General features: G+C 46.3%; 1 protein-coding gene across 1 annotated transcript in view; it reads left to right on the top strand.

The window, feature by feature from the left end:
- LOC144608288 (astrotactin-2-like) overlaps window positions 1-27242 on the top strand; it is a 908904-nt gene that overhangs the window by 794298 nt on the left and 87364 nt on the right. The window contains exons 18-19 of the mRNA XM_078425904.1: window positions 3239-3372; window positions 5350-5498. Of these exons, the coding sequence (XP_078282030.1) occupies window positions 3239-3372; window positions 5350-5498 (283 nt within the window). The remainder of the gene's footprint in view (window positions 1-3238; window positions 3373-5349; window positions 5499-27242) is intronic.

The raw sequence follows: 27242 nt of genomic DNA, 5'->3' as shown, positions 1-27242 counted from the left end.
CTCTGAATGCATTCAAGAGAGAGCTAGATAGAGCTCTTAAGGATAGCGGAGTCAGGGGGTATGGGGAGAAGGCAGGAACAGGGCACTGATTGAGAATGATCAGCCATGATCACATTGAATGGCGGTGCTGGCTCGAAGGGCCGAATGGCCTACTCCTGCACCTATTGTCTATTGTCTATTGTCTATTGTGACAGTGTTGAGATCCTTGGAAAAAGAATGCTAATGAATAGCCCAATTCATTAGGCTATTAGTTCCAGATGTGCGGAGTTTCTACGTGACCATGACCGAGTGGATGTTCTCCGGGAGCTCTGGTATCCTCCCGCACCCCAAAGACGTACAGGTTTGTCAGCTAATTAGCTTGTATAATTGTGAATTGTCCTTTGTGTGTGTGTGTAGGATAGTGTTAATGTGCTGGAATTGCTGGCTGGCACGGACTCGGTGGACCGAAGGGCCTTTTTCCGCGCTGTATCTCTAAACTAAACTAAAACTAAACTAGAAGTATTCTCCATGTTGCCAAATTTCCAATGTCTGCATTTAACACGATGAATTTCGTCACCATAGTTGCGTTTTGTCCTTCATATGTTCCAATTTTCTAAATGCATTTAAGAGAGAGCTAGATAGAGCTCTTAAGGATAGCGGAGTCAGGGGGTATGGGGAGAAGGTAGGAACGGGGTACTGATTGAGAATGATCAGCCATGATCACATTGAATGGCGGTGCTGGCTCGAAGGGCCGAATGGCCTCCTCCTGCACCTATTGTCTATTGTCTATTGTCTATTGTGATACCGGCTTTAAATTCAATCGTGCAGATTCCTTTGACCAGACCATAACTATCAGGCTTTGAAGGAATCAGGCACCTTTAAATTAACGAACACCACAAATGATTTCTACCGCAGCTTGTATTGATATGATTACTTGGCGTTAATGGACAAAATGTCGGATAATTGAATTATTAGTTTTCTAGTTTAGTTTGGAGATACAGCACGGAAACAGGCCCTTCGGCCCACCGGGTCCACACCGACCAGCGATCCCCGCGCTTTAACACCACACGATGGGCAATACCAAGCCAATTAACCTACAAACCTGTGTGTCTTTGGAGCGCGGGAGGAAACCGGAGCACCCGGAGAAAACCCAACGCGGTCACGGGGAGAACGCACAAACCCCGTACAGACAGCGCCCGTAGTCAGGATCGAACCTGGGTCTCTTGCGCTGTGAGGCAGCGACTCGACCGCTGCGCCACCGTGCCATGCTCTCTTCTCAAAATGAGTTGTTACAGACTTGATGGGCCGATTGGCCTAATTCTGTTCCTATACGTTTGGAACTATATAGAAAATGTAATAAAATAAAATGTAATGGTTCAACTTTCTGGTTGTAACCATATTTGTTGCCCTTTGATGCCACTCATGCCTGATGGATCTGACCTATAATGTCCCTCTGTACAACCCTTAGCATAAAAGTGAATCAATTCACACACATTCTCACTACGATTCTGTGCCTTCACCATCTCCATTCACTTGCACTGCTTTTAAAATGAGTGTACGAATGTGGAGAAATTCTGTAGGATTAATTGTGGGCGGCACGGTGGCGCAGCGGTGGAGTTGCAGCTCTGCAGCGCCGGAGACCCGGGTTCGATCCCGACTACGGGCGCTGTCTGTACGGAGTTTGTACGTTCTCCCCGTGACCTGCGTGGGTTTTCTCCGAGATCTTTGGTTTCCTCCCGCACTTCAAAGTCGTACAGGTTTGTAGGTTAATTGGCTTGGTATAAGTGTAAATTGTCCCTGGTGTGTGTAGGACTGTGTTAATGGGTGGAGATCGATGGTCGGTGCGGATTCGGTGGGCCGAAGGGCCTGTTTCCGCGCTGTATCTTTAAACTAAACTAATCATATCATATCATATCATATATATACAGCCGGATTGATTGATTGTAATCATTGATTGAATACAAATATTGTAGTTTCAGATTAATCTTTCTGTGCCCTAATGCTTTGCTCCTTCAATATAGCCATAACTGTACAATGCAAGTCAGAATTAGTCAGAGTAAATGTTTTAACCACATCATCTAAACAAGTAAATCAGTAAACGTTTTAACCACATCATCTAAACAAAGGCTTTCATTAAAACCAGATTCATTTCGGAGTTGAAATGACACAAAATACTGGAGTAACTCAGCGGGACAGGCTGCATCTCTGGAGAGAAGGAATGGGTGATGCTTCAGGTTGAGACCCTTCTTCAGACTGAGAATCAAGGGACATGGGAGAAAGCAGGAACGGGGTACAAATCAGCCATGATCATATCGAATGGTGATGCTGGCTCGAAGGGCCGAATGGCCTACTCCTACCTTGGTCAAGACAGAAGGATTGCAAAACTCTTATTTCCAAATGTCAAGCGAGCTCTCAAGCCGACAACTGAATAATTACCTCTGTTCATGCAAAAACCTCGGTCTGAACTGAAATTTGTGCAGAAATGTTTGTTGCAATTATTTTTCACTTTTAATTTTTTTTGTGCTTACCCAGAAGTTTACAAATAATATGTCAGCGTGTCTTTCTTTATTCTGGTTGATTGTGCTTAATTGGTTGTTGACATTCAATGTTTTTCCAATTAAAATATGAAAACATCAAAAATTCAAGGAGGCCAAGAAACAAAGCTGTTTATTGCCAGATTTGAAGATGATGGGCGATGCTGGTTTGGTAATAGATATGATTCAAGGCATGTTCTCAATCTTTGCCAGGGAGTAGATGTATATATTTTGTAATGTAGGAAGGAACTGTAGGTACTGGTTTACACCGAACATGGACACAAAATGCTGGAGTAACTCAGCAGGACAGGCAGCATCTCTGGTGAAAAAGAATAGGTGATCTTTCGGGGTGGAGACCCTTCTTCAGACTGAGAATCAAGGGGCATGGGGAGAAAGCAGGAACGGGATACTACTGATTTAGGACGATCAGCCATGATCATATCGGATGGCGATGCTGGCTCGAAGGGCCGAATGGCCTACTCCTGCACCTATTGTCCATGTTTCTACGTTTCAGGGGCGAGGGGAACAAGAGGCACAAAAAGGTAGAGAACAAATTAGAGCTGACACCGATGATTCAGGGAAGGTATATCATGTTTTGAAAGACGATATTTTATACAGTCGATGCTGCCCTTTTTGCTGTGATGTTGGATTGCACAAAATGAGACTGCAAGTGAGTCAACACTTTTACTGGTTCAGCCTCCCACATGCTGTCATTTTTTTTGCAGGCTTTCAAGACTGCGCTAATGAGCTCCTACTGGTGCCTGGGGAAGGGTGATGTCATTGATGATTGGTGCAGATGTGACTTGAGTGCGTTCGACGAAGACGGCCTCCCAAACTGCAGCCCGTTGCCTCAGCCTGTGTATGTATAACGACCTTTCAACGAGCTCTCCCTCCGACGCTGCACTTAGGGTTGCCAACTTTCTCACTCCCGAATAAGGGACAAAAGGTGACCGTCACCCCCCCCCCCCTCCCGCCGCCCCACTTGACCTCACCCAACCGGGCTCACCACGTGCTCCCGCTCCACCAATGGAGGAGAGTCTAGGACTAGAGGACACAGCCATCAGAATTAAAGGCCGTTCTTTTAGGAAGGAGATGAGGAGGAATTTCTTTAGTCAGAGGGCGTTGAATCTGAGGGATTCTTTGCCTGTGGAGGCCAAGTCAGTGGATATATTTAAGGTGGAGATAGGCAGATTCTTGATTAGTACGTGGTGTCAGAGTCAATAGTCAATAGTCAATAGTGGTTTATTTGTCACATACACATAAATGTGTAGTGAAATGAAACATTACCCGCAGTTGAACAATAAGACCAATAAGATTAATCAATAAAAATGCAATAACACATACAATCACAACTAACACCAAACAAAAAGAAACATCCATCACAGTGAGTCTCCTCCAGTCCCTCCTCACTGTGATGGAAGGCCACAATGTCTTTTTCTCTTCCCTGCCGTCTTGTCCTGCGGTCAGGCTGTTAGAGTTGCCACGTCGGGGCGGTCGGGGCTCCCGATATTGAAGCCCCCGCTGGGCGGTGAAAAATCCCGCGGCCTATTTCAGGCCGCGCCGGATGGTGAAAGGTCCGTGGCGGGCCGACCCAAGCCCCGCGATTTGGGGCGGGCGAACACGCTGCCTCTGCCGCTGCCGCTGCCGGAGCTCCCGATGTCGGCCCCCATCCAGGGGCCTGCGAGCTTCCGACGTCCACGCGGCCCGCGCCGGAGCCTCCGGAGACGAGTCGCTGCCGGTTTTATGGGGAGAAGGCAGGAGAATGGGATTAGGAGGGAGAGATAGATCAGCCATGATTGAACGGCGGAGTAGACTTGATGGGCCGAATGGCCTGATTCTACTCCTATCGCTTATGAAAAGAAGAACTCGTGGAATCGAGCAAAAGAAATGCCAAAAATCATAGACCAAAGGAATAGATTAAATAGAGGTAGAAGGAACTGCAGATGCAGGGAACCTTGACAGGAAAAGATCCTGTTGGAGGGACTCAACAGGTCAAGCGGCAGCTGTGAGGAGAAATGGACAGTTTAGTTTAGTTTAGTTTAGTTTAATTTAGTTCATTTTAGTTTATTGTCACGTGTACCGAGGGTACAGTGAAAAGCTTTTTGTTGCGTGCAATCCAGTCAGTGGCCCCGACCCGAAACGTAACCGAATCTTTTTCTCAAGACATGCTGCCTGACCGGCTGAGTTACTCCAGCACTTTGTGTGTGAACCAGCACCTGCAGTTCTTTGCAACACTACTGTGTACCTGGGCGGCACGGTAGCGCAGCGGTAGAGTTGCTGCTTTGCAGCGAATGCAGCGCCGGAGACTCAGGTTCGATCCTGACTACGGGTGCTGCACTGTAAGGAGTTTGTACGTTCTCCCCGTGACCTGCGTGGGTTTTCTCCGAGATCTTCGGTTTCCTCCCACACTCCAAAGACGTACAGGTATGTAGGTTAATTGGCTGGGTAAATGTAAAAATTGTCCCTAGTGGGTGTAGGATAGTGTTAATGTACGGGGATCACTGGGCGGCACGGACTTGGAGGGCCGAAAAGGCATGTTTCCGGCTGTATATATATGATATGATATGATATGATAAAGTCCAGTAAGGAAACAGACGTTGTTTTCTGTAGGGACCCTTCTTCAGGCTTCTTCTAGATTCTGAAGAAGGGTCCCAGACATGAAAGGGCACCTGTCCATTTCCTTCCAGCAATGCTGCCTGACCTACTGAGTTCCCCCAACCAAACAGTGGGTTTTGAAAATGGTGCTTCTGTCTGACAAGTGGGAAATGAGAAATGGAGCTTTGAGAAATGGAGCGTTGCACCCCGTAATGTTGGTCTCTGATTTCTTTACGTCAAGTTTGAGGCTCTCGGCAAGCGTGGAACCATCGAGCACCATGATAGGCTTGGAATGGCAAGATGCACAGCCCGCGATTGGCACAAAGATAGCAGACTACATCATCCACTACAAGAAACTGGACGATTACATCGATCCAAATCTTTATGCGGGTAAGCCTTGATTTATTTTCAAGAAAACCTTTTAACTGTTCCAGACTGTTTGTTGAGAACTTTCTGACCGGATATTTACTCAATGGAGTTGATTGCACACATTTTCATCGAAAGAGTACAAAAGAAAAAACACGGATGCTAGATGTTGAACTGGGATCTTGTTTTTTTTTAATTGTCCTTTAAAGTGCGTGTATATCGTAAGATTTGTAATCCAAGGCCTTTTTTTCAAAGACATTATCAGCGTGCGTGAAATCGATAATATTATAAAGGTTTACATTATGCCCTGTTACGATTTTATTTTTGGATTGGAGAATAACATCACGCTTAACCACTGCTTAAGAGGGCATTGCCGATGGAAAGTCATTGCCAAGCCACCACTGAATCCAAAAATAACATCTACAGGCATGTTTGTGAATGAGGAATAATCCCTTGACCACCCATTGACACCCACAATAAATCTATGAACATGGTCCAAGCATTTCCTTTGTGTCTGGCTTAGATGTTGGGAACACTTGTACGTAATATTTTATCTCTAATTATGTGAATCATAATGTGTGTGTGTGTGTGTGTGTGTGTGTGTGTGACGTGGTTCTACTTAAGAGTGCCGCACTAATCAGACAAAAGAATTTTATTTTGTCAGCTATCGTATGTTGATGAGAAAAGGATTATTTTCAATCATGTGAAAATATTGAATGTTGTATTTGCACTACGTGTCTTTATGTATTTTGTTATTGCCGTATGATCCTTCTGAGCTCAATGTGCCTGTGAAATTTTCTTGATATAGAGTTCAATTCTGCACTAGTCTGTTTTAGTTCGGAGAAACACCAGATTCAGGCTCCAATCTAAAAGAAAATCGCTGGTGGAACATGCTTTTGGTTGCGTTCTTGCAAAGGTTTGTTTAGATTGACCGGGCCCCAAGGGCCAACCATTTACAAGCCAAGGAGCTCCTCTCCATTCAACCTGAGACGTGTCTGTTAGACTATCAAAGGTATCACAAAATGCTGGAGTAACTCAGCGGGTCAGGCAGCATCTCAGGAGAGAAGGAATGGGTGACGTTTCGGGTCGGGTTAGACGATGATCATTCCATCAGGTCATAAATGATAGGAGTAGAATTAGGCCATTCGGCCCATCAAGTCTACTCCGCCATTCAATCATGGCTGATCTATCTCTCCCTCCTAACCCCATTCTCCTGCCAACTCCCTATAACCTCTGACACCTGTACTTATCAAGAATCTATCTATCTCTGCCTTAAATATATCCACTGACAGGAATCCTTCTGTGGCAAAGAATTCCACAGATTCACCACCCTCTGACATAAGTATAAGAAAATAACTGCAGATGCTGGTACAAATCGAAGGTATTTATTCACAAAATGCTGGAGTAACTCAGCAGGTCAGGCAGCATCTCGGGAGAGAAGGAATGGGCGACGTTTCGGGTCGAGACCCTTCTTCAGACTGATATAACCCTCTGACATAAGATATTTCTCCTCATCTCCTTCCTAAAAGAACGTCATTTAATTCTGAGGCCGTGACCTCTAGTCCAAGACTCTCCCACTAGTGGAAACATCCTCTCCACATCCACTCTATCCAGGCCTTTCACTATTCTGTATGTTCCACTGTTTCATTCTTCTAAACTCCAGCGAGTACAGGCCCAGTGCCGACAAACGCTCATCGTAGGTTAACCTACTCATTCCTGGGATCAAATATCCATCCAAGTTCTTGCACATGGATCCGTGTAGCCATGCCCATTAACAACAGAGTAATGTGACATGAAGATAGGAACAAAAAATCTGGAGTACCTCAACGGGTCACACAGCATCTCTGGCGAAAAGGAAGAGGTGGCGTTTCGGGGTCGATATCCTTCTGCAGATTCAGTCCGGAAGCGTCTCCTATCCTTTTTCTCCAGAGATGCTGCCAGACCCGCTGATTTACTCCAGCTTTTAGCGTTGCACGTGCTCCAGTGATGCTGCAGGAAGCATACCTGGAGAGAAGGAATGGGTGACGTTTCGGGTTGGGGTTAGGAGGGAGATATATATATCAGCCACGATTTAATGGCGGAGTAGACTTGATGGGCCGAATGGCCTAATTCTCTTATCTCTTATGATCTTAGGATCATATAAAAATACTTTATTTGATACCAAGGTTTAATATTTCATTGTTATTTGCGTCTACAGGGATCGTCAGATCAGAGCCAGGTGCAGGCAGGTGTTTTTTTAGTTTAGTTTAGAGATACAGCGCGGACTCAGGCCATTCGGCCCACCAAGTCCACGCCGACCAGCGATCCCCGCACATTAACACTACTGGTGACAATTTACATTTATACCAAGTGCACAAACCCAAGCCAATTTACCTACAAACCAGTTCGGCTTTGGAGTGTGGGAGGAAACCGAAGAAAACCCACGCAGGTCACGGGGAGAACGTATAAACTCTCGTGCAGACAGCGCCCGTAGTCGGGATCGAACCCGGGTCTCCGGCGCTGCAAGGCAGCAACTCTGGCCTCTGCGCCACCGTGCCACACTTTATACTACGTGCTTTTAGATGTGCATCAATCCCCCATTATGATTATGTGCACATGAGGTGGTGTGTTAATGTGTTCGGCAGCATTCATCCATCCTTACTGAATGAATTCAGTGTTACATTAATCCTTTTGCAAAATTGCGTTAACCTTTCATTACCGAACACATGCATGACTGTGTTCATCTGTTTTTGCTGGCACCTGACAGGGGTAAGATGGGTATAAATCTGCTGCCTGCCGCCAGCTCCCTACATTGTCATGTTAATCCAACATTTCTGGGCACCACCAGTGGTGTGTTAATCTGTCAATATTTAGCTCCAGAACTGGTGCATTGTTCTATCATTACCAACTGCTTGTAGGATCCTATTGAATAACTGTTGAAAACACCTAGTAGTTAGACAATAGACAATAGACAATAGGTGCAGGAGGAGGCCATTCGGCCCTTCGAGCCAGCACCGCCATTGAATGTGATCATGGCTGATTATTCTCAATCAGTACCCCGTTCCTGCCTTCTCCCCATACCCCCTGACTCCGCTATCCTTAAGAGCTCTATCTAGCTCTCTCTTGAATGCATTCAGAGAATTGGCCTCCACTGCCTTCTGAGGCAGAGAATTCCACAGATTCACAACTCTCTGACTGAAAAAGTTTTTCCTCATCTCTGTTCTAAATGGCCTACCCCTTATTCTTAAACTGTGGCCCCTTGTTCTGGACTCCCCCAACATTGGGAACATGTTTCCTGCCTCTACAGTGTCCAACCCCTTAATAATCTTATACGTTTCGATAAGATCTCCTCTCATCCTTCTAAATTCCTCCAGTCTTTCAACATATGACAGTCCCGCCATTCCGGGAATTAACTTAGTAAACCTACGCTGCATGCCCTCAATAGCAAGAATATCCTTCCTCAAATTTGGAGACAAAAACTGCACACGGTACTCCAGGTGATGTCTCACTAGGGCCCTGTACAACTGCACTCTAACACCAGGATAAGCACACAACCAATTAAACCAAGCCTCCCTCATCCCCAATCAGTCTGAAGAAGGGCCTCGACCCGAAACATCACCCATTCCTTCTCTCCAGAGATGCTGCCTGTCCCGCTGAGTTATTCCAGCATCTTGTGTCCATCTTCGGTTTAAACCAGCATCTGCAGTTCCTTCCTACCCAATGCCAAAGTAGTATCTAAATTACCTATACACAATTATGCAAGGGTGGATTAATCTGACTTTAGCGTAAAATAGACACAAAATGCTGGAGTAACTCAACGGGCCAGGCAGCATCTCTGGAGGGAAGGAATGGGTGACGATTCGGGTCGAGACCCTTCTTCAGGCTGATGTCAGGGAAGAGGGAAATACATAGATAAGGAAGTGTAAGGTGTGAAAACATGACCTAGGGGATGGATATCAAGGAAAATGTAGAATAGATCAATGTTAGCTGGGAGCAGGTAACAACAAAGCAAACAGAGATAACATGTAGTTGGAGACAGGCAGACTGGTTAAACAAGTGTTTTCTTGCATGGGCCATGTCAATCGATCATTGCTAGACATGCATGGGTGCATTTATCTGCCTCATCATCTGGTGCATGCAGCAATGTGTTAATCCATCATCACATCTCCTACATGGTTGCTATAGTTCCGTTTAGTTTTAGTTTGGAGGTACAGCACAGAAACAGGCCCATCGGCCCACCGTACCGACTAGCGATCCCCGCACACTAACACACTCAGGGCAATTTACAATGATACCAACCCAATTAACCTGCACACCTGCGCGTCTTTGGAGTGTGGGAGAAAACCCACGCAGGTCACGGGGAGAACGTACAAACTCCGTACATACAGCACCGGTAGTCAGGATCGAACCCAGGTCTCTGGCGCTGTAAGGCAGCAACTCTACCGCTGCACCACCGTTCAGCCCCCTGCATGGTTGTGTTAATCTGTCCTTTCTGGGTCTTCGCAAGGGACTGATTGATCCATTATTTCCGGGGCAATAACCCATCACAACACGATACATGCAGGGGGCTGTATCATGGGTTCTGAACAACTGCGCTCGGTCCGCATTAACGCAACTGATCTCCCGGTGGCCCAGCACTTTAACTCCCCCTCCCATTCCCAGTCTGAACTCTCTGTCATGGGCCTCCTCCAGTGCCATAGTGAGGCCCGCCGGAAATTGGAGGAGCAGCACCTCATATTTCGCCTAGGCAGTTTGCAGCCCGGTGGTATGAACGTCGACTTCTCCAACTTCAGATAGCTCCTCTGTCCCTCTCTTCCCCTCCTCCTTCCCAGATCTCCCTCTATCTTCCTGTCTCCACCTATATCCTTCCTTTGTCCCACCCCCGACATCAGTCTGAAGAAGGGTCTCGACCCGAAACGTCACCCATTCCTTCTCTCCCGAGATGCTGCCTGACCTGCTGAGTTACTCCAGCATTTTGTGAATAAAACGATACATGCAGGAGCAGGTGAAAGCAAGTTGCCTCGACGTGATAATGCTTCTATACAGGCAGCTTCTGAGTGGAGTGTTAATTCATTCCAGGAGCCTGTTAATGGACCAGCACAGACAGGCACTCAATGGTGAATTACTTTTTATCATGAGTCTAGATAACAGGTGAAGGAAATAACAGTTAAATACATGTGTCGTAAAATTGAGTTTAAAACATGTTTTTTTGAAACAGTATTGGCAATTAAACAGACTTTTATTATTCAGATTTCTTGCAAATTGTTAAGAGATCTAGCTGCTCCGAAAATTAGCTTGACCAATAATGTAGGAAAGAACTGCAGATGCAGGTTTACATCGAAGATAGACACAAAATGCTGGAGTAACTCAGCGGGACAGGCGGCATCTCTGGAGAGAAGGAATGGGTGACGTTTCGGGTCGAGACTCTTCTTCAGACTGAAGAAGGGTCTCGACCCGAAACGTCACCCATTCCTTCTCTCCAGAGATTGTAAAAAAGGTTGTATTATTGTTCATGTCTATGTCTCAGAGCCAACGGCAATGCCATTCAATATTGTAATAATTCATAGATAGACACAAAATGCCAGAGTAACTCAGCGGGTCAGGCAGCATCTCTGGAGAGAAGGAATGGGTGACGTTTCGGGTCGAGACCCTTCTTTGGACTGATGTCAGGGGAGGGGGCGGGACAAAGATAGAATGTAGTCGGAGACAGGATGGACCAGTGGGAGAACTGGGAAGGGGGAGGGGATAGAGAGGGGAAAGCAGGGACTATCTGAAGTTAGAGAATTCAATGTTCATACCGCTGGGGTGCAAGCCGCCCAAGTGAAATGTGATATGCAATTGTAATAATTAATGTTCAATTTCCAATATTCATGCAACTTTGAAACACCTGCTTGGTGGTAAAATGAAATTCCTCTGCTTGTTTATTTTTTATAGACTTTTTAATTCATTTAATAATTTGATCACTTGTCAAGGATAAAAAAAAGGCAAATTACAAAGGCAGTTAATAAACTTAAGTTTTACAACCAACTATTAATATGCTGTTAAATAAAAAACTGTGCGCGTCTGGATCTCTAGTTTAGGTTTGAGATACTGCGCGAGTCCACCCACCGAGTCCACGCCAACCAGCGATCCCCGCACAATGGCGCTATCCCACACACACACTAGGGACGATTTACGATTGCACCAAACCAATTAACCTACAAAACCTGTACGCCTTTGGAGTGTGGGAGGAAATCGGAGATCCCGGAGAAAAACCCACACTGGTCACAGTTCAAACGCCGCACAGACTGCGCCCATAGTCAGGATGAACCCGGGTGTCTGGCGCCATAAGGCAGCAACTCCACCGCTGCGCCACCGTGCCGCTCCGACGCCGAGTGAATTTGGGCTGCCACTGAGTTCTCCCCTTCCCGTAAACTGCCTTTAACTATTTTACATGATTTGAGTATTAAAACTCTTCATGAAGCAGCCCTTCATGAATTGCCACCTGGATTTTAGAGCTAATCGCTGAGGAATGTCCGAACAGATTTGCTTTTCTTTCTAGTGAGCCCAACACCAAAATGACTTGTACGGTGTCAAAGCAGCCACAGCCAGACATAAAAACAGCTTTTTTTTCTACGAGTAGTGGCTCTACTCAATGACTAAAAGTCTGTTGTCTCTTTTTGCTCTGGTTTATTTCGCTGACATGTTTAAACTGTGAGATGTTCAAGAAAATAACTGCAGATGCTGGTACAAATCGAAGGTATCACAAAATGCTGGAGTAACTCAGCGGGTCAGGCAGCATCTCTGGAGAGAAGGAATGGGTGACGTTTCAGGTCGAGACACTTCTTCAGACTGAAGAAGAGTCTCGACCCGAAACGTCACCCATACCTTCTATCCAGAGATGCTGCCTGACCCACTGAGTTATTTTCCTACATCAGTCTGAGGAAGGGTCTCGACCCGAAACGTCACCCATACCTTCTCTCCAGAGATGCTGCCTGACCCACTGAGTTATTTTCCTACATCAGTCTGAGGAAGGGTCTCGACCCGAAACGTCACCCATTCCTTTTCTCCAGAGATGCTGCCTGACCCGCTGAGTTACTCCAGCATTTTGTGATACCTTCTGTTTAAACTGTCATGTTGTATTCTTAATGTTTTAATGTTTTATGCTTTATTCTCAATTGTTTACTGTATGTTCGTGTTGCTGTTACTTGCGAGCGGAGCACCAAGGCACATTCCTTGTGTGTGTACATACTTGGCCAATAAACGTATTCATGTTGATGTAGAGTTGGTAACAGTTGAATCACGTGGATGAAAATAAGTGAGGTGTGCGCCAGGTGATTCAGGCTGCAGTGACATGATACCATGTGCTTCAGGCTGCAGTGACATGATACCATGTGCTTCAGGCTGAAGTGACACAAAGAATTATTAACGATAACTGGGATGTCTCTTCAACATTATAACGGTGGCACAGGCAAGGGGAGGTGGTGGAGGGGGGGGGGGGGGGTGGTAGATGATAGGGTGGGAAGAGGCAGTGATCAAATGCTTCCTAGAATCATCCTGAACTTCTCTTTGTTTGCCAATACTCCTTTGGAATGAACATGCCTCAGAGTTGTAGATAGAACACAGATTATCACTCCTCCAGATAGTTTGTTTCCAATGCATTGAACAAATCATAAAACATACAACAACTCGAACCGAAACCTCACCCATTCCTTCTCCCCAGAGATGCAGCCTATCCTGCTGAGTTACTCCAGCATTTTGTGTCTATCTTTGGTGTAAACCAGCGTCTGCAATTCCATCCTACGCATCAAAGATTGTGCTTGTCCAGCTCAATATTTACTGAGATTATTAAAATGCAAGTGACGTAACCCTCCTTAAAATCTTTAGTTCAACAAGACCTTTTATTTCTTGCATCATCTGATATTTCAAACTCATTTCAAAGTTGTTGAGTGAAAATCCAAACTTTGGAACATTGCAAACTTCGGTCCCTTCAGTCCATCGTGTTCGGTCTGAACATGGTGCCAAGTTAAAGTGATCTTATCTGCCTGTACATGATCCATATCCCTCTAGATTTAGATTTTTTAAACATTTTGAGATACAGCGCAGAAACAGGCCCTTCGGCCCACCGGGTCCGCGCCGCCCAGCGATCCCCGCACACTAACACTATCCTACACCCACTAGGGACAATTTTTTTACATTTGCCCAGCCAATTAACCTACATACCTGTACGTCTTTGGAGTGTGCGAGGAAACCGAAGATCTCGGAGAAAACCCACGCAGGTCACAGGGAGAACGTACAAACTCCGTACAGACAGCACCCGTAAACCTGAGTCTCCGGCGCTGCATTCGCTGTAAGGCAGCAACTCTACCGCTGCGCCACCGTGCCGCTCTATTCCTCCATGTGCCTACCTAAAAGCCTCTTAAATACCACCATCGTGCCTGCCTCCATCACTACCCTTGGCAGTGCATTCCAGGCCCCCACCACTAGGGTTGCCAACTGTCCCGTATTAGCTGGGACATCCCATATTTTGGGCTAAATTGGTTTGTTCCATATGGGACCGCCCTTGTCCCTTATTAGTAGGGTTCCATACACCCACCACCCTTTGTGTGAAAAAGTTACCCCTCGGATTCCGATTAAATCTTTTCCCCTTCACCTTGAACCTATGTCCCCTGGTCCTCGATTCCCCTACTCTTGGCAGGAGACTCTGTGTATCTAACAGAGGTACCAGTATTTGATGTAAAAAAATGTGAATACACTATTCCAGTTTGTGATTTCCAGGCCAACTTGCATTTTCATTTAGCCGCTTCTGATTAAATTGTTTTTTTGTAAATTGGGTTAGAAATGATGCCACGCTGCCAACTTGCTGTCAAACATTGATTTTGGTTTGAAGTTCTAACCTTTGGACATCACACCCTCTGGATCCCCAGGTTCTCAGGGGGTGAATTTACTACTTAGTCTGCAACACAGCGATTCCATCCCGAACCCTTGCTTTCTGTGTAGATGCTGGTTTAAATCGAAGATAGGCACAAAATGCTGGAGTAACTCAGCGGGTCAGGCTGCATCTCTGGAGAGAAGGAATGGGAGACCTTTCTTCGGTCTGAGTTAATCCAGCATTTTGTGTCTACCCTTGCTTTCTGTGCGGTGCGAGCTGACCCCACTCTGAGCTGCAATAGCAGTGTTATATGTAGGAAGGAACTGTGGATGCTGGTGGAAAACAAAGAATCTCTGCCACAGAAGGCCGTGGAGGCAAAGTCAGTGGGTGTCTTTAAGGCAGAGATAGATAGATTCTTGATTAGTACAGGTGCCAGGGGTTATGGGGAGAAGGCAGGCACAGGTTACTGATTGTGGATGATCAGCCATGATCACAATGAATGGCAGTGCTGGCTCGAAGGGCCAAATAGCTTCCTCCTGCACCTATTTTCTATGTTTCTATGTTTCTAAATGACCTAATTCTACTCCTGTCATTATAATCTTATGATAGAAACAAAATGCTGGAGTAACTCAGCGGGACAGGCAGCATCTCTGGAGAGAAGGAATGGGTGACGTTTCAGGTTGAGACCCTTCTTTAGACTGTCTGAAGAAGGGTCTCGACCTGAAACGTCACCCATTCCTTCTCTCCAGAAATGCTGCCTGTCCCGCTGAGTTACTCCAGCATTTTGTGTCTATCTATAGGAGCATTATAGTTAGCAAATAATGAACAGAAAAACCAGCGATGCTTTTCATTAAAAGGGGCACAAAGTGCTGGGGAAACTCAGCTGGTCAAGCACCATCTTTGGAAGACACGGATGGGTGACATTTAGCTTAGGTTAGTTTCAGTTTCGTTTTTTGTCACGTGTACCGAGGTACAGTGAAAAGCTTTTGTTGCACGCTAACCAGTCAGCGGAAAGACAATGCATGATTACAATCGATTCATTTACAATGTGTAGATACGTAATAAGGGAATAACGTTCAGTGCGAGGTAAAGCCAGCAAAGTCCGATCAAGGATAGTCCGAGGGTCACCAATGAGGTAGATAGTAGTTCAGGACTGCTCTCTGGTTGTGGTAGGATGGTTCGGTTGCCTGACAATAGACAATAGGTGCAGGAGGAGGCCATTCGGCCCTTCGAGCCAGCACCGCCATTCAATGTGATCATGGCTGATCATTCTCAATCAGTACCCCGTTCCTGCCTTCTCCCCATACCGTTTGACTCCGCTATCCTTAAGAGCTCTATCCAGCTGTCTATTGAATGCATTCAGAGAATTGGCCTCCACTGCCTTCTGAGGCAGAGAATTCCACAGATTCACAACTCTCTGACTGAAAAAGTTTTTCCTCATTTCAGTTCTAAATGGCCTACCCCTTATTCTTAAACTGTGGCCCCTTGTTCTGGACTCCCCCAACATTGGGAACATGCTTCCTGCCTCTAACGTGTCCAACCCCTTAATAATCTTATACGTTTCGATAAGATCTCCTCTCATCCTTCTAAATTCCAGTGTATACAAGCCTAGTCGCTCCAGTCTTTCAACATTTGACCGTCCCGCCATTCCGGGAATTAACCTAGTAAACCTGCTGCAATTCGAGTTGGGGCGGCACGGTGGCGCAGTGGTAGCGTTACTGCCATCACAGCGCCAGAGACCCGGGTTCAATCCTGACCTCGGGCGCTGACTCTATGCAGTTTGCGTGTTCTCCTAGCGATCGGGTGGGTTTCAACCTGCTGCTTCAAATCATTTACAAGAGAAAAAAAGAACCCATTCTTTCACCTCACTCCTAAAATATGCAGCTCTCCTTCATGTCCTACATGTGTAATGTTGAGGAACATTCGGGGTGGTGCTGCTGCCCTACAGCGCCAGAGACAGGGTTTGATCCCAGCCTCATGTGTTGTTTGTGTGGAGTTCGTACGTTCTCCTTTTGACCACGTGGGCTTTTCCTGGGTGCTCTGGTTTCCTCCCACATTCAAAGGACATGTAGGTTGAATGGCTTCTGTATAAATTGCCCCTGGTGTGTGTAGGATAGAACTAGTGTGCAGGTGATGGCCAGTGTGGAATGGATGGGCCAAATGGCCTTATTTTCCATGCTGTATCTCTAAATTAAAAGATGCTGCCTGACCTTTTGAATTACTCCAGCACTTTAGGTCATTTTTATCGGCAGTTCCTTGCGTCTCTTGGTTTTCATTTCTTGATCAAGAATGTTTGTGTGAGGAGATTAGTTCAGCCCTGATGGTGCTGTAGTCTCGCAGAAAACATCATGTATCCTGAGCTAGCAAATGAAGAAGGACTGTTCTTCCCAGTGGCGGTACAGTGGTGCAGTGGTAGAGTTGATGCCTTACAGGGCCAGGGACCAGAGGTCGATTCTGACTACATAGAAACATAGAAACATAGAAAATAGGTGCAGGAGTAGGCCATTCGGCCCTTCGAGCCTGCACCGCCATTCAATATGATCATGGCTGATCATCCAACTCAGTATCCCGTACCTGCCTTCTCTCCATAACCCCCTGATCCCTTTAGCCACAAGGGCCACATCTAACTCCCTCTTAAATATAGCCAATGAACTGGCCTCAACTACCTTCTGTGGCAGAGAATTCCACAGATTCACCACTCTCTGTGAAAAAAAACTTTCTCATCTCGGTCCTAAAAGACTTCCCCCTTATCCTTAAGGTGTTGTCTGTCTGGTATTTTGCCCATTCTCCCTGTGACCTGTGACCTGCGTGGGCTTTCTCCGGGTGCTCTAACTTCCTCCCACACTCCAAAGACATACAGGTTTGTAGATTAATTGGCTTTGGCTAGATTGTAAATCGTCCCTGGTGTGTTGGGTAGTGCTAGTGTACAGGGCGATCGCTGGCTGGCATGGACTCGGTGGGCCGAAGGTCCTGCTTCCGTACTGTATCTATCTCCTAAGACTAAAAGCCTATAAAGTAGGAAAGGAGTCACGTAGGGAAGGGAATCCAGGATGCAGGACAAACACAGGCAATCCCTGCTTGGACAAAGCTGAAGAAGGGTCTCGACCCGAAACGTCACCCATTCCTTCTCTCCAGAGATGCTGCCTGACCCGCTGAGATACTCCGACAGTCTGTGTCTGTCTTCAGCTTGGACACATGTCAACTAAAATAATGTTTTATGGAGCGAAACCAGGTCGCATATCGTCGTGTAAACACAGCTTCCATGTACTAATTATGCACCGAGCCATAATTTAAAATGTGTGGCTATTTGTTTAACCATTAGTTTAGTTTAGTTTAGTTTAGTTTAGAGATACAGTGCAGAAATTGTCCCTTCGGCCCACCGAGTACGCTCCGATCAGCGATCCCCGCACACTAACACTATTCTACACCCACTAGGGACTATTTACATTTATACCAAGCCAATTAACCTACAAACCTGTACGCCTTTGGAGTGTGGAAGGAAACCGGGGCACCCAGAGAAAACCCACGCAGGTCACGGGGAGAATGTACAAACTCCGTACAGACAGTACCCGCAGTCAGGATCGAACCCGGGGCTCCGGCGCTGTAAGGCAGCAACTCTACCGCTGCGCCACCGTGCCGCACTTAATTGCTTTCTGGCAGTAAAGTGAAAAAAAACTGAGCTGCATGTAATGTAAGCCAGCACTTTGTGTCAATCTCACGTAATGTTAGCGGTTTATTTGGTTGCTAAGAAAATCAATAGCACTTAATTAATTTTTGTCAGCAGTAACATTTGGATCATTTCCTCGTTCAATTGAGTGATTGTAAAATGGAGCCAGATTACCTTCCAATGTATAGTTGGTCCCTCTGAATAATAAATACTGGAGCGCAATAATTCTCTGTTCCCTCGAGTGAATGTGGAGTGGATAAGCCGTGTCTGTGAAATGCATAGGCCATAAGGAGCAGAATTAGGCCATTCGACCCATCGAGTCTACAGTGTGGAAACAGGCCCTTCGGCCCAACTTGCCAACTCCGACCAACTTGTCCCAGCTGCACTAGTCCCACCTGCCTGCGTTTGGCCTGTATCCTTCCAAACCTGTCCTGTAAATGTACAGTCTTTTATTTGACTGGATAGCATGCAAGCAAAAGCTTTTCACTGTACCTCGGTACACATGACGATAATAAATTAAAACCTAGAGCTTTGAAAGAAAGACCGTGTGTGGAGCTTTGTGGCTCAATTTCCCAATTCAGCAGAAATTAAAAAAGCAGCTAAATAACATGGTGGCATTCATAGCGAGGTGATTTGAGTATAGGAGCTGGGAGGTTCTGATGCAGTTGTACAGGGCATTGGTGAGACTACACCTGGAGTATTGCGTACAGTTTTGGTCTCCTAATCTGAAGAAAGACATTCTTGCCATAGAGGGAGTACAGAGAAGGTTCACCAGATTGATTCCTGGGATGGCAGGACTTTCATATGAAGAAAGACTGGATAGACTCGGCTTGTACTCGCTGGAATTTAGAAGATTGAGGGGGGATCTTATAGAAACGTACAAAATTCTTAAGGGGTTGGACAGGCTAGATGCAGGAAGATTGTTCCCGATGTTGGGGAAGTCCAGAACAAGGGGTCACAGTTTAAGGATAAGGGGGAAGTCTTTTAGGACCGAGATGAGAAAGTTTTTTTTCACACAGAGAGTGGTGAATCTGTGGAATTCTCTGCCACAGAAGGTAATTGAGGCCAGTACATTGGCTATATTTAAGCGGGAGTTAGATGTGGCCCTTGTGGCTAAAGGGATCAGGGGGTATGGAGAGAAGGCAGGTACGGGATACTGAGTTGGATGATCAGCCATGATCATATTGAATGGCGGTGCAGGCTCGAAGGGCCGAATGGCCTACTCCTGCACCTATTTTCCATGTTTCTATAACCCTTTTCTTTTTCTTTTTCCCGGTGGACCGCAATGGTGAGGAAACAAAAGGAGATGACAGGCTAGTGATATTTCGGAACAGATGCTCATTTTACACTTCTCGAGCTGCCGACTTAGCCAACTAAGCTGGGGAAGTGGTGACAGGATGGCCATTTTGTTACCTGTCGTTGAACATCGTCATTGCACGAAAATAGACCTCCACCTCATCTGCCCGGTGAGATTGAGAGAGAGGCGCCAAATCTTCACCAGTCCCAGCCCCCTCGCAACTGCGCCGCAGTGGTGATTGACCCGCCGAGCGAACTCCTAATCCGACATTAGTCGCGTTTGTAAAACACGGCCTTCGGAATGCAGCACTTAAATTAAATTAGCATGTTTGAATTTGGGAACTGGCGGTTATTTATATCCACGGTTCGTGCCCAAATAGTTTTTGACAGCTTGCTCTGAATCATATAGCTAAGTCAGATTGATGGCAAGGCTAATATTTGGGGTTTATCCATGCTCGGCAGGTTTGCGGGACTCGTGTGGGGAAATTTAACCCCAGCTTCCTGAATATTTCAATTTCCCACTTGAATCAGAAACGTTTTTTTTAAAAATAAAAAAAGCCCTGAATCCTCTGGTGAATCGTGACTGCTCGGAATGTTGTATTCATTTGCCAGAAGACTGACTTCATTGAGTTAATTACAAGCGTGCTCCGTTTCAGAACCCCCCCCCCCCCCAGAGGAGCTTGGTTATTTTTGGACGTTTCCTCTTCGCCGGAAGCCAAAGATGGCATCGGTGTGCGGGGCTCCAGGTTTCAGGCAGTGATTTTCACCTCCACAACTTGGGCAGTGAGCTGCCCAGAACACCTCACCTGCCCACTGAAGATCTTTCTCAGCTGTGCGGGCGAGAAAGGGCAGCAGATTGGTACTCTGCCAAGGAGGCTTGTTTTGGCCAGCGATTTTGCAACGCAGAGACATCCTATCCTCTCCGAAGCAAGGACGAGAGGCCAAAGACAAATTTTCCCCCTTAGCCCTGTCCTCCGAGAAATGCTTCATTTCCAGTATGAATTATGACAAGCTTGCACATAGTTTCCCATTGATAACCCTTCCCTTTGCATGCGAGTCCTCATATTGTTTCAGCATACGAGCCAGTATTCACACTTGCAAGTGCTAGTTCTTTCTCAATTTTAAAATAGACTGAGATTGAATTGAAGATAGACCACAAAAAGCTGGAGTAACACAGCGGGACAGGCAGCATCTCGAGGGGAGAAGGAATTGGGTGACGTTTCGGGTCGAGACCCTTCTTCAGACCTTTGTCTGAATTGACATTGTGATAATGGTTTCATACCCATTGAGCTATTCTTCAGAGGGAGCTTGGGTTGAATACGGTGGTTGGACACAAAATGTTGGAGCAACTCAGCGGGTCAGACAACATATTTGGAGAAAAGGAATAGATGACGTTTCAGGACGAGACCCTTCTTCAGACTGAGAGTTGAAGGGAGGGAAACTAGAGGTATGAAAAGGTGCAGAACTATGACTAATGTTATTAAGAAACAATTAGACGGGTACATAGATAGGACAGGTTTGGAGGGATCTGGCTCAAACGTAGTCAGGTAGTTGAGACATGTTGTCCGGTGTGGGCAAGTTGGGCGGAAGGGCCTGTTTCCACACTGTATCACTCCCTGACTCTATAGCAAATCAGAGCCGGCACCGGTGACTTAGAAAAGGTGGAGCCCACAATGGTCCATTGTTGGCTGTGAAAGAGGTGATAACGGAGAGATACAAACAGTGAAACTAGCAGGCTCCAGGGTGGGGGAGGGATGGAGAGAGAATTGTGCCAACGCATGGGTTGATTATCATTGAATATTTATCATTGACTTCTCGATGAAGGCCTCTCGTCAGGATTGCTGAGAAAGATTTATTCAGGCTAAAATGATCACAATTTACCACAACTATTTGGAAAATATGAAGGACAAAAAGGTGACTTTGGTGACTAAATTCATTGTGTTAAATGCAGACACTGGAAATTTGGCAACATGGAGAATACTTCTAGTTTAGTTTTAGTTTAGTTTAGAGATACAGCGCGGAAAAAGGCCCTTCGGTCCACCGAGTCCGTGCCAGCCAGCGATCCCAGCACATTAACACTATCCTACACACACACACACACACAAAGGACAATTCACAATTATACAAGCTAATTAGCTGACAAACCTGTACGTCTTTGGAGTGCAGGAGGACACCAGAGCTCCCGGAGAAAATCCACTCGGTCATGGTCACGTACAAACTCCGCACATCTGGAACTAATAGCCTAATGAATTGGGCTATTCATTAGCATTCTTTTCCCAAGGATCTCAACACTGTCACAATAGACAATAGATAATAGACAATAGGTGCAGGATGAGGCCATTCGGCCCTTCGAGCCAGCACCGCCATTCAATGTGATCATGGCTGACCATTCTCAATCAGTACCCCGTTCCTGCCCTCTCCCCATACCCCCTGACATACCCCCAGCTTGTACCTATCCTTAAGAGCCCTATCTAGCTCTCTCTTGAATGCATTCAGAAAATTGGCCTCCACTGCCTTCTGAGGCAGAGAATTCCACAGATTCACAACTCTCTGACTGAAAAAGTTTTTCCTCATCTCCGTTCTAAATGGCCTGCCCCTTATTCTTAAACTGTGGCCCCTGGTTCTGGACTCCCCCAACATTGGGAACATGTTTCCTGCCTCTAGCGTGTCCAACCCCTTAATAATCTTATACGTTTTGATAAGATCTCCTCTCATCCTTCAAAATTTCAGGGTATACAAGCCTAGTTGCTCAGTCTTTCAACATATGACAGTCCCGCCATTCTGGGAATTAACCTAGTAAACCTATGCTGCACGCCTTCAATAGCAAGAATATCCTTCCTCAAATTTGGAGACGAAAACTGCACACAGTACTCCAGGTGCAGTCTCACTAGGGCCCTGTACAACTGCAGAAGGACCTCTTTGCTCCTATACTCAACTCCTCTTGTTATGAAGGCCAACATTCCATTGGCTTTCTTCACTGCCTGCTGTACCTGCATGCTTCCTTTCAGTGACTGATGCACTGGGACACCCAGATCTCGTTGTACATCCCCTTTTCCTAACTTGTCACCATTCAGATAATAATCTGCCTTCCTATTCTTACCACCAAAGTTGATAACCTCACACTTAAACTGCATTAAACTGCATCTGCCATGCATCCGCCCACGCACACAACCTGTCCAAGTCACCCTGCAACCTCATAGCTTCTTCCTCAAAGTTCACACTACCACCCAGCTCACAGATTAGATAGAGCTCTAGGGGTTTAGTGGAGTCGAGGGATATGGGATGAAGCCAGGCACGGGTTATTGATTGGGGACGATCAGCCATGATCACATTGAATGGCGGTGCTGGCTCGAAGGGCCGAATGGCCTCCTCCTGCACCTATTGTCTATGTTTCTATGTTTCTATGTTTCCAAGTTCATAAATTATAGGAGTAGAGTTAGGCCATTCGGCCCATCGAGTCTACTCCGCCATTCAATCACGGCTGATCTCTGCCTCCTCATTCCATCTTCCTGCCTTCTCCCCATAACCCCTGACGCCCGTTCTAATCAATAAATTGTCTGTCTCTGCCTTAAAAATATCCACTGACTTGGCCTCCACAGCCCTCACTGGCAATGAGCTCCACAGGTTCACCACACTCTAACTACAGGGGAGAGAACACGTTAACATGAGTGCCATCAAGTTTGAACCAGCTTGCTGTGAATCTGCTCAACAAAATCTTGGTGAAAGATGGACTGGGAAGAGATTTGCAGCGCATATTATGGACCTGTTTAAACTTTGATGGCCTCAAATGATCTCACTTACGTAAGAAATCTGAACTAATAATATTTTGACATATGGCATAAGAGTCACACAGTGTTCCATGCTTGAAAAGCCAGAAAAGGAGTAGAGACATTTTTTTAATGGTTTCAACTTGTGGAAATTGTACAAACTATGCTTTATATAGCAGGCTTGAGGTTTGTAACAACACCCGTATTCTGTTTCTTGGATGTTGCAACACACTTGAAAAAAATCTACAAGTACGAAGGAGTTCTATTGTTCTATATTCGGTAGCATACAAGTGGAATTCCAATTTAGAGAAGCTAGTTATCCCGCAAAACGTGCACGTCTTTGGAGCGTGGGAGGAAACCGGAGCTCCCGGAGGAAACCCACGCAAGTCTGTACGTGGGGAACGCACAAACTCTGTACGGACAGCACCCGCAGTCAGGATCGAACCCGGGACCCTGGTGCTGCAATCCCAATCTGGAGATAGACACAAAAAGCTGGGGTAACTCAGCGGGTCAGGCAGCATCTCTGGAGAAAAGGAATAGTTGACATCTCGGGTCGAGACCCTTATTCGCACTGGGAAGGAACCGCAGAAGCTGGTTTAAACCGAAGAAGGGTCTCGACCCGAAAAACGTCACCTGTTCCTTTTCTCCAGAGATGCTGCCTGGCCCGCTGATTTACTCCAGCTTTTTGGGTCCCTTCGGTTTAAACCAGCATCTGCGGTTCCTCAGTACATGATCACAATCTGGAATTCATTATCGAAGTTGAAATCTTAAAGGTGATTGAACAAGGATGGCGACAATTACAAACAGTAATTGAAGGCTTAAAAATGATATCAAGGCTGAACTCAACACGGGAGGTCTTGTGCAACAGGGAGCAGCCCTTTAACTATCCGCAATTCTTCCCATCCAAAGTTCACCTGCAGACAGTTTAACCTCGGCAGCTTCAGCGCACGAACTCACTGCCATTTGTGAGATTGACGGGCAATCAATAATCGCACCATCCCGCCCAACGATCCTGGTTATTGAGTGGGGTTTTTGATACGTTTTGGCTGCTCTGGTCAATCTGCCACAGTGGCATCAACTCAAGGGTGGGTCTGGCCCTGTAGTGGTATTTCTGTAACGGGTGGCCCGGTGGAGTTATTCCAAGGCTTTGGCATCTCTCCTGTTACGTCTGTAGATGTTGATATATGCCCGGTGTGAGGATCTCACGGCATCAGTTCTAAATCTGCTGCACTGCGATATGATACAATACGATGCAATGCGATAGAAACTTTCTTTATCCGGGGAGGGAAATTGATCTGGATGCAGTCATAAAAACACCAAAGACATGAAATATGAAAACACAAAATACCTGCCCCGGTGGAGTTCTGCTGACCAGCTCTGACTTGTAAAGAAGGCGCCGGGCGGATGGGTTTGGAGTATTGTGAGCAATTCTGGGCCCCATATCTGAGGAAGGATGTGGTGACGCTGGAGAGGGTCCAGAGGAGGTTTACAAGAATGGTCCCAGGAATGAGTGGGCTAACAGATGAGCATTTGACGGCACTGGGCCTGTACTCGCTGGAGTTCAGGGGGGACGATGAGGGGGGACCTCATTGAACCTTGGCGAATAGTGGATAGAGTGGATGTGGAGAGGATGTTTCCACTGGTGGGAGAGTCAAGGACCAGTGGGCATATCCTCAGATTAAAAAGGACATTCCTTTAGAAAGGAAATGAGGAGGAATTTCTTTAGACAGAGGGTGGCTAAGAAGGCTCTGGAGGCCATCGATGGATATTTTTACGGCAGTGATAGATAGATTCTTGATTAGTATGAGCGTTATGGGGAGAAGGCAGGAGAATGGAGTTGGGAGGGAAAGATAGTTCAGCCATGATTGAATGGTGGAGGGGACTTCAGGGGCCGAATGGCCTCATTCTGCTCCTAGAACTTATGAACATGACACAAGACTGGAAGGGCTGATTATCTGACACTGTTGAATTAGTTTAGTTTTAGTTTAGAGATACAGCGTGGAAACAGGCCCTTCGGCCCACCGGGTTGGCCGCCGACCAGCGATCCCCGCACATTAACACCATCCTACACACACTCGGGACAATCTTTACATTTATCAAGCCAATTAACCTGCAAACCTGTACGTCTTTGGAGTGTGGGAGGGAACCGAAGATCTCGGAGAAAACCCATGCAGGCCAAGGGGAGAACGTACAAACTCCGTACAGACAGCGCCCGTAGTCGGGATCGAACCCGGGTCTCCGGCGCTGCATTCACTGTAAGGCAGCAACTCTATCGCTGCGCCGCCATGCAAATTACTTTTGAGTACTGACACCTATATGATTGTACTTGGAAAAAAGCTGATTGGAAAAAACAACATTATCTTATTATTGTTTATGATAATATTCTTTGTTATATTCCAATTTATTGCTGTATTTTCTCACATCACGGTATTACAGCAGTAACTGCACATCAAAAGTAAGTCGTGGACCTTCAAGAGTTTTGTAAATCCACGTTTATTCTTTCCGACTCAAGTTCTGCAAGAAATTACTTTAGACTTTAGAAACAAAATTTGCGAAGGTGGTTTCACGTTGGCTCAGCCGCGTGCAAGCTGGAAGAAGCAACATGACCTCACTTTCTCAAGATGCTCTCCCACACGCTGCTGGGACGAGCAATGTGCGAAAATCACTTTGCAGCCAGTTAACAATCCCATGAAATCCTGTTCATATCTTCTCCAAGCCCAGCAGTCTGATTTGTTTTTTGTTGATAAGGGTAGGTCCGGTCATCCTGTCAAAGAAACAATCGCTATGGAGAAAAGAAATAGGTGAAATAGCAAAAATACAACAACAGATTCTCCTAATCTGAGGAAAGACATTCTTGCCATGGAGGGAGTACAGAGAAGGTTCACCAGATTGATTCCTGGGATGGCAGGACTTTCATATGAAGAAAGACTGGATAGACTCGGCTTGTACTCGCTGGAATTTAGAAGATTGAGGGGGCATCTTATAGAAACTTACAAAATTCTTAAGGGTTTGGACAGGCCAGATGCAGGAAGATTGTTCCCGATGTTGGGGAAGTCCAGAACAAGGGGTCACAGTTTAAGGATAAGGGGGAAGTCTTTTAGGACCGAGATGAGAAAGTTTTTTTTCACACAGAGAGTGGTGAATCTGTGGAATTCTCTGCCACAGAAGTTCAGGCCAGTGCATTGGCTATATTTAAGAGGGAGTTAGATGTGGCCCTTGTGGCTAAAGGGGTCAGGGGGTATGGAGAGAAGGCAGGTACGGGATACTGAGTTGGATGATCAGCCATGATCATATTGAATGGCGGTGCGTACAGGCTCGAAGGGCCGAATGGCCTCCTCCTGCACCTATTGTCTACGTTTCTATGTGACGGTTTGGGTCGAGAGACCCTTCTTGAGAATCAAACCCCACCTGACCCGAAACGTCACCCGTTCCTTCTCGCCGGAGATGCTGCCTGTCCCGCTGAGTTACTCCAGCGACTTGTGTCTACCTTCGGTTTAAACCAGTTCCTTCCAACACAAAGAACAATTACCTATCGATGTCCTCTCTCCCTCATACCAATTCCTGTCTGACAATTGGCAGGCTTATTTTCAGGCTTCTGAATGGTCTTTCCACAAACTAGGGTCCTGTTCAATTAACCTGGGCTGCGTGGTGGCGCAGCGGTAGAGTTGCTGCCTTACAGCAGCAGAGGGCTCGGTTTGGTCCTGACTACGTGTGCCGTCTGTACGGAGTTTGTACGTTCTCCCTGTGACCCCCAACGGTTTTCTCCCGGTTCCTCGGTTTCCCTCCACTCTCCAAAGACGTGCAGGTTTGTAGATTAATTGGCTTCTGTAAATTGTCTGTCGGGACAGAACTAGTGTGCGGGTGGTCGTTGGTAGAGTTCACCAAGCCACGCAAACCATTAATCACCAGTTCTCACTACTTGTATGTTATCTCACATTTACATCCTACGCACCAGAGGCATTTTTACACAGGCTATTTAACTTACAAACCCGCACCTCTTTGGACAGTGGGAGGAAACCGGGGCGCCCAGAGGGAAATCACACGGTCACAGGGAGAACGTGCAAACTCCACACAGACAGCACTCGAGGTTTGGGTCAATCCTGGGTCTCTGGCGCCAGCTCTACCAGCTGCGTGACTGTACCGCCTGAAGTGTCATGTCATAAGTGATAGGAACAGAATAAGGCCATTTGGCCCATCAAGTCTACTCC

This window comes from Rhinoraja longicauda, chromosome 31, assembly GCF_053455715.1.
Source record: "Rhinoraja longicauda isolate Sanriku21f chromosome 31, sRhiLon1.1, whole genome shotgun sequence".
Taxonomy (NCBI): Eukaryota; Metazoa; Chordata; class Chondrichthyes; order Rajiformes; family Arhynchobatidae; genus Rhinoraja; species Rhinoraja longicauda.
The sequence above is the reverse complement of the archived record's forward strand: the minus strand, read 5'-3'. Positions and strand labels throughout refer to the sequence as shown.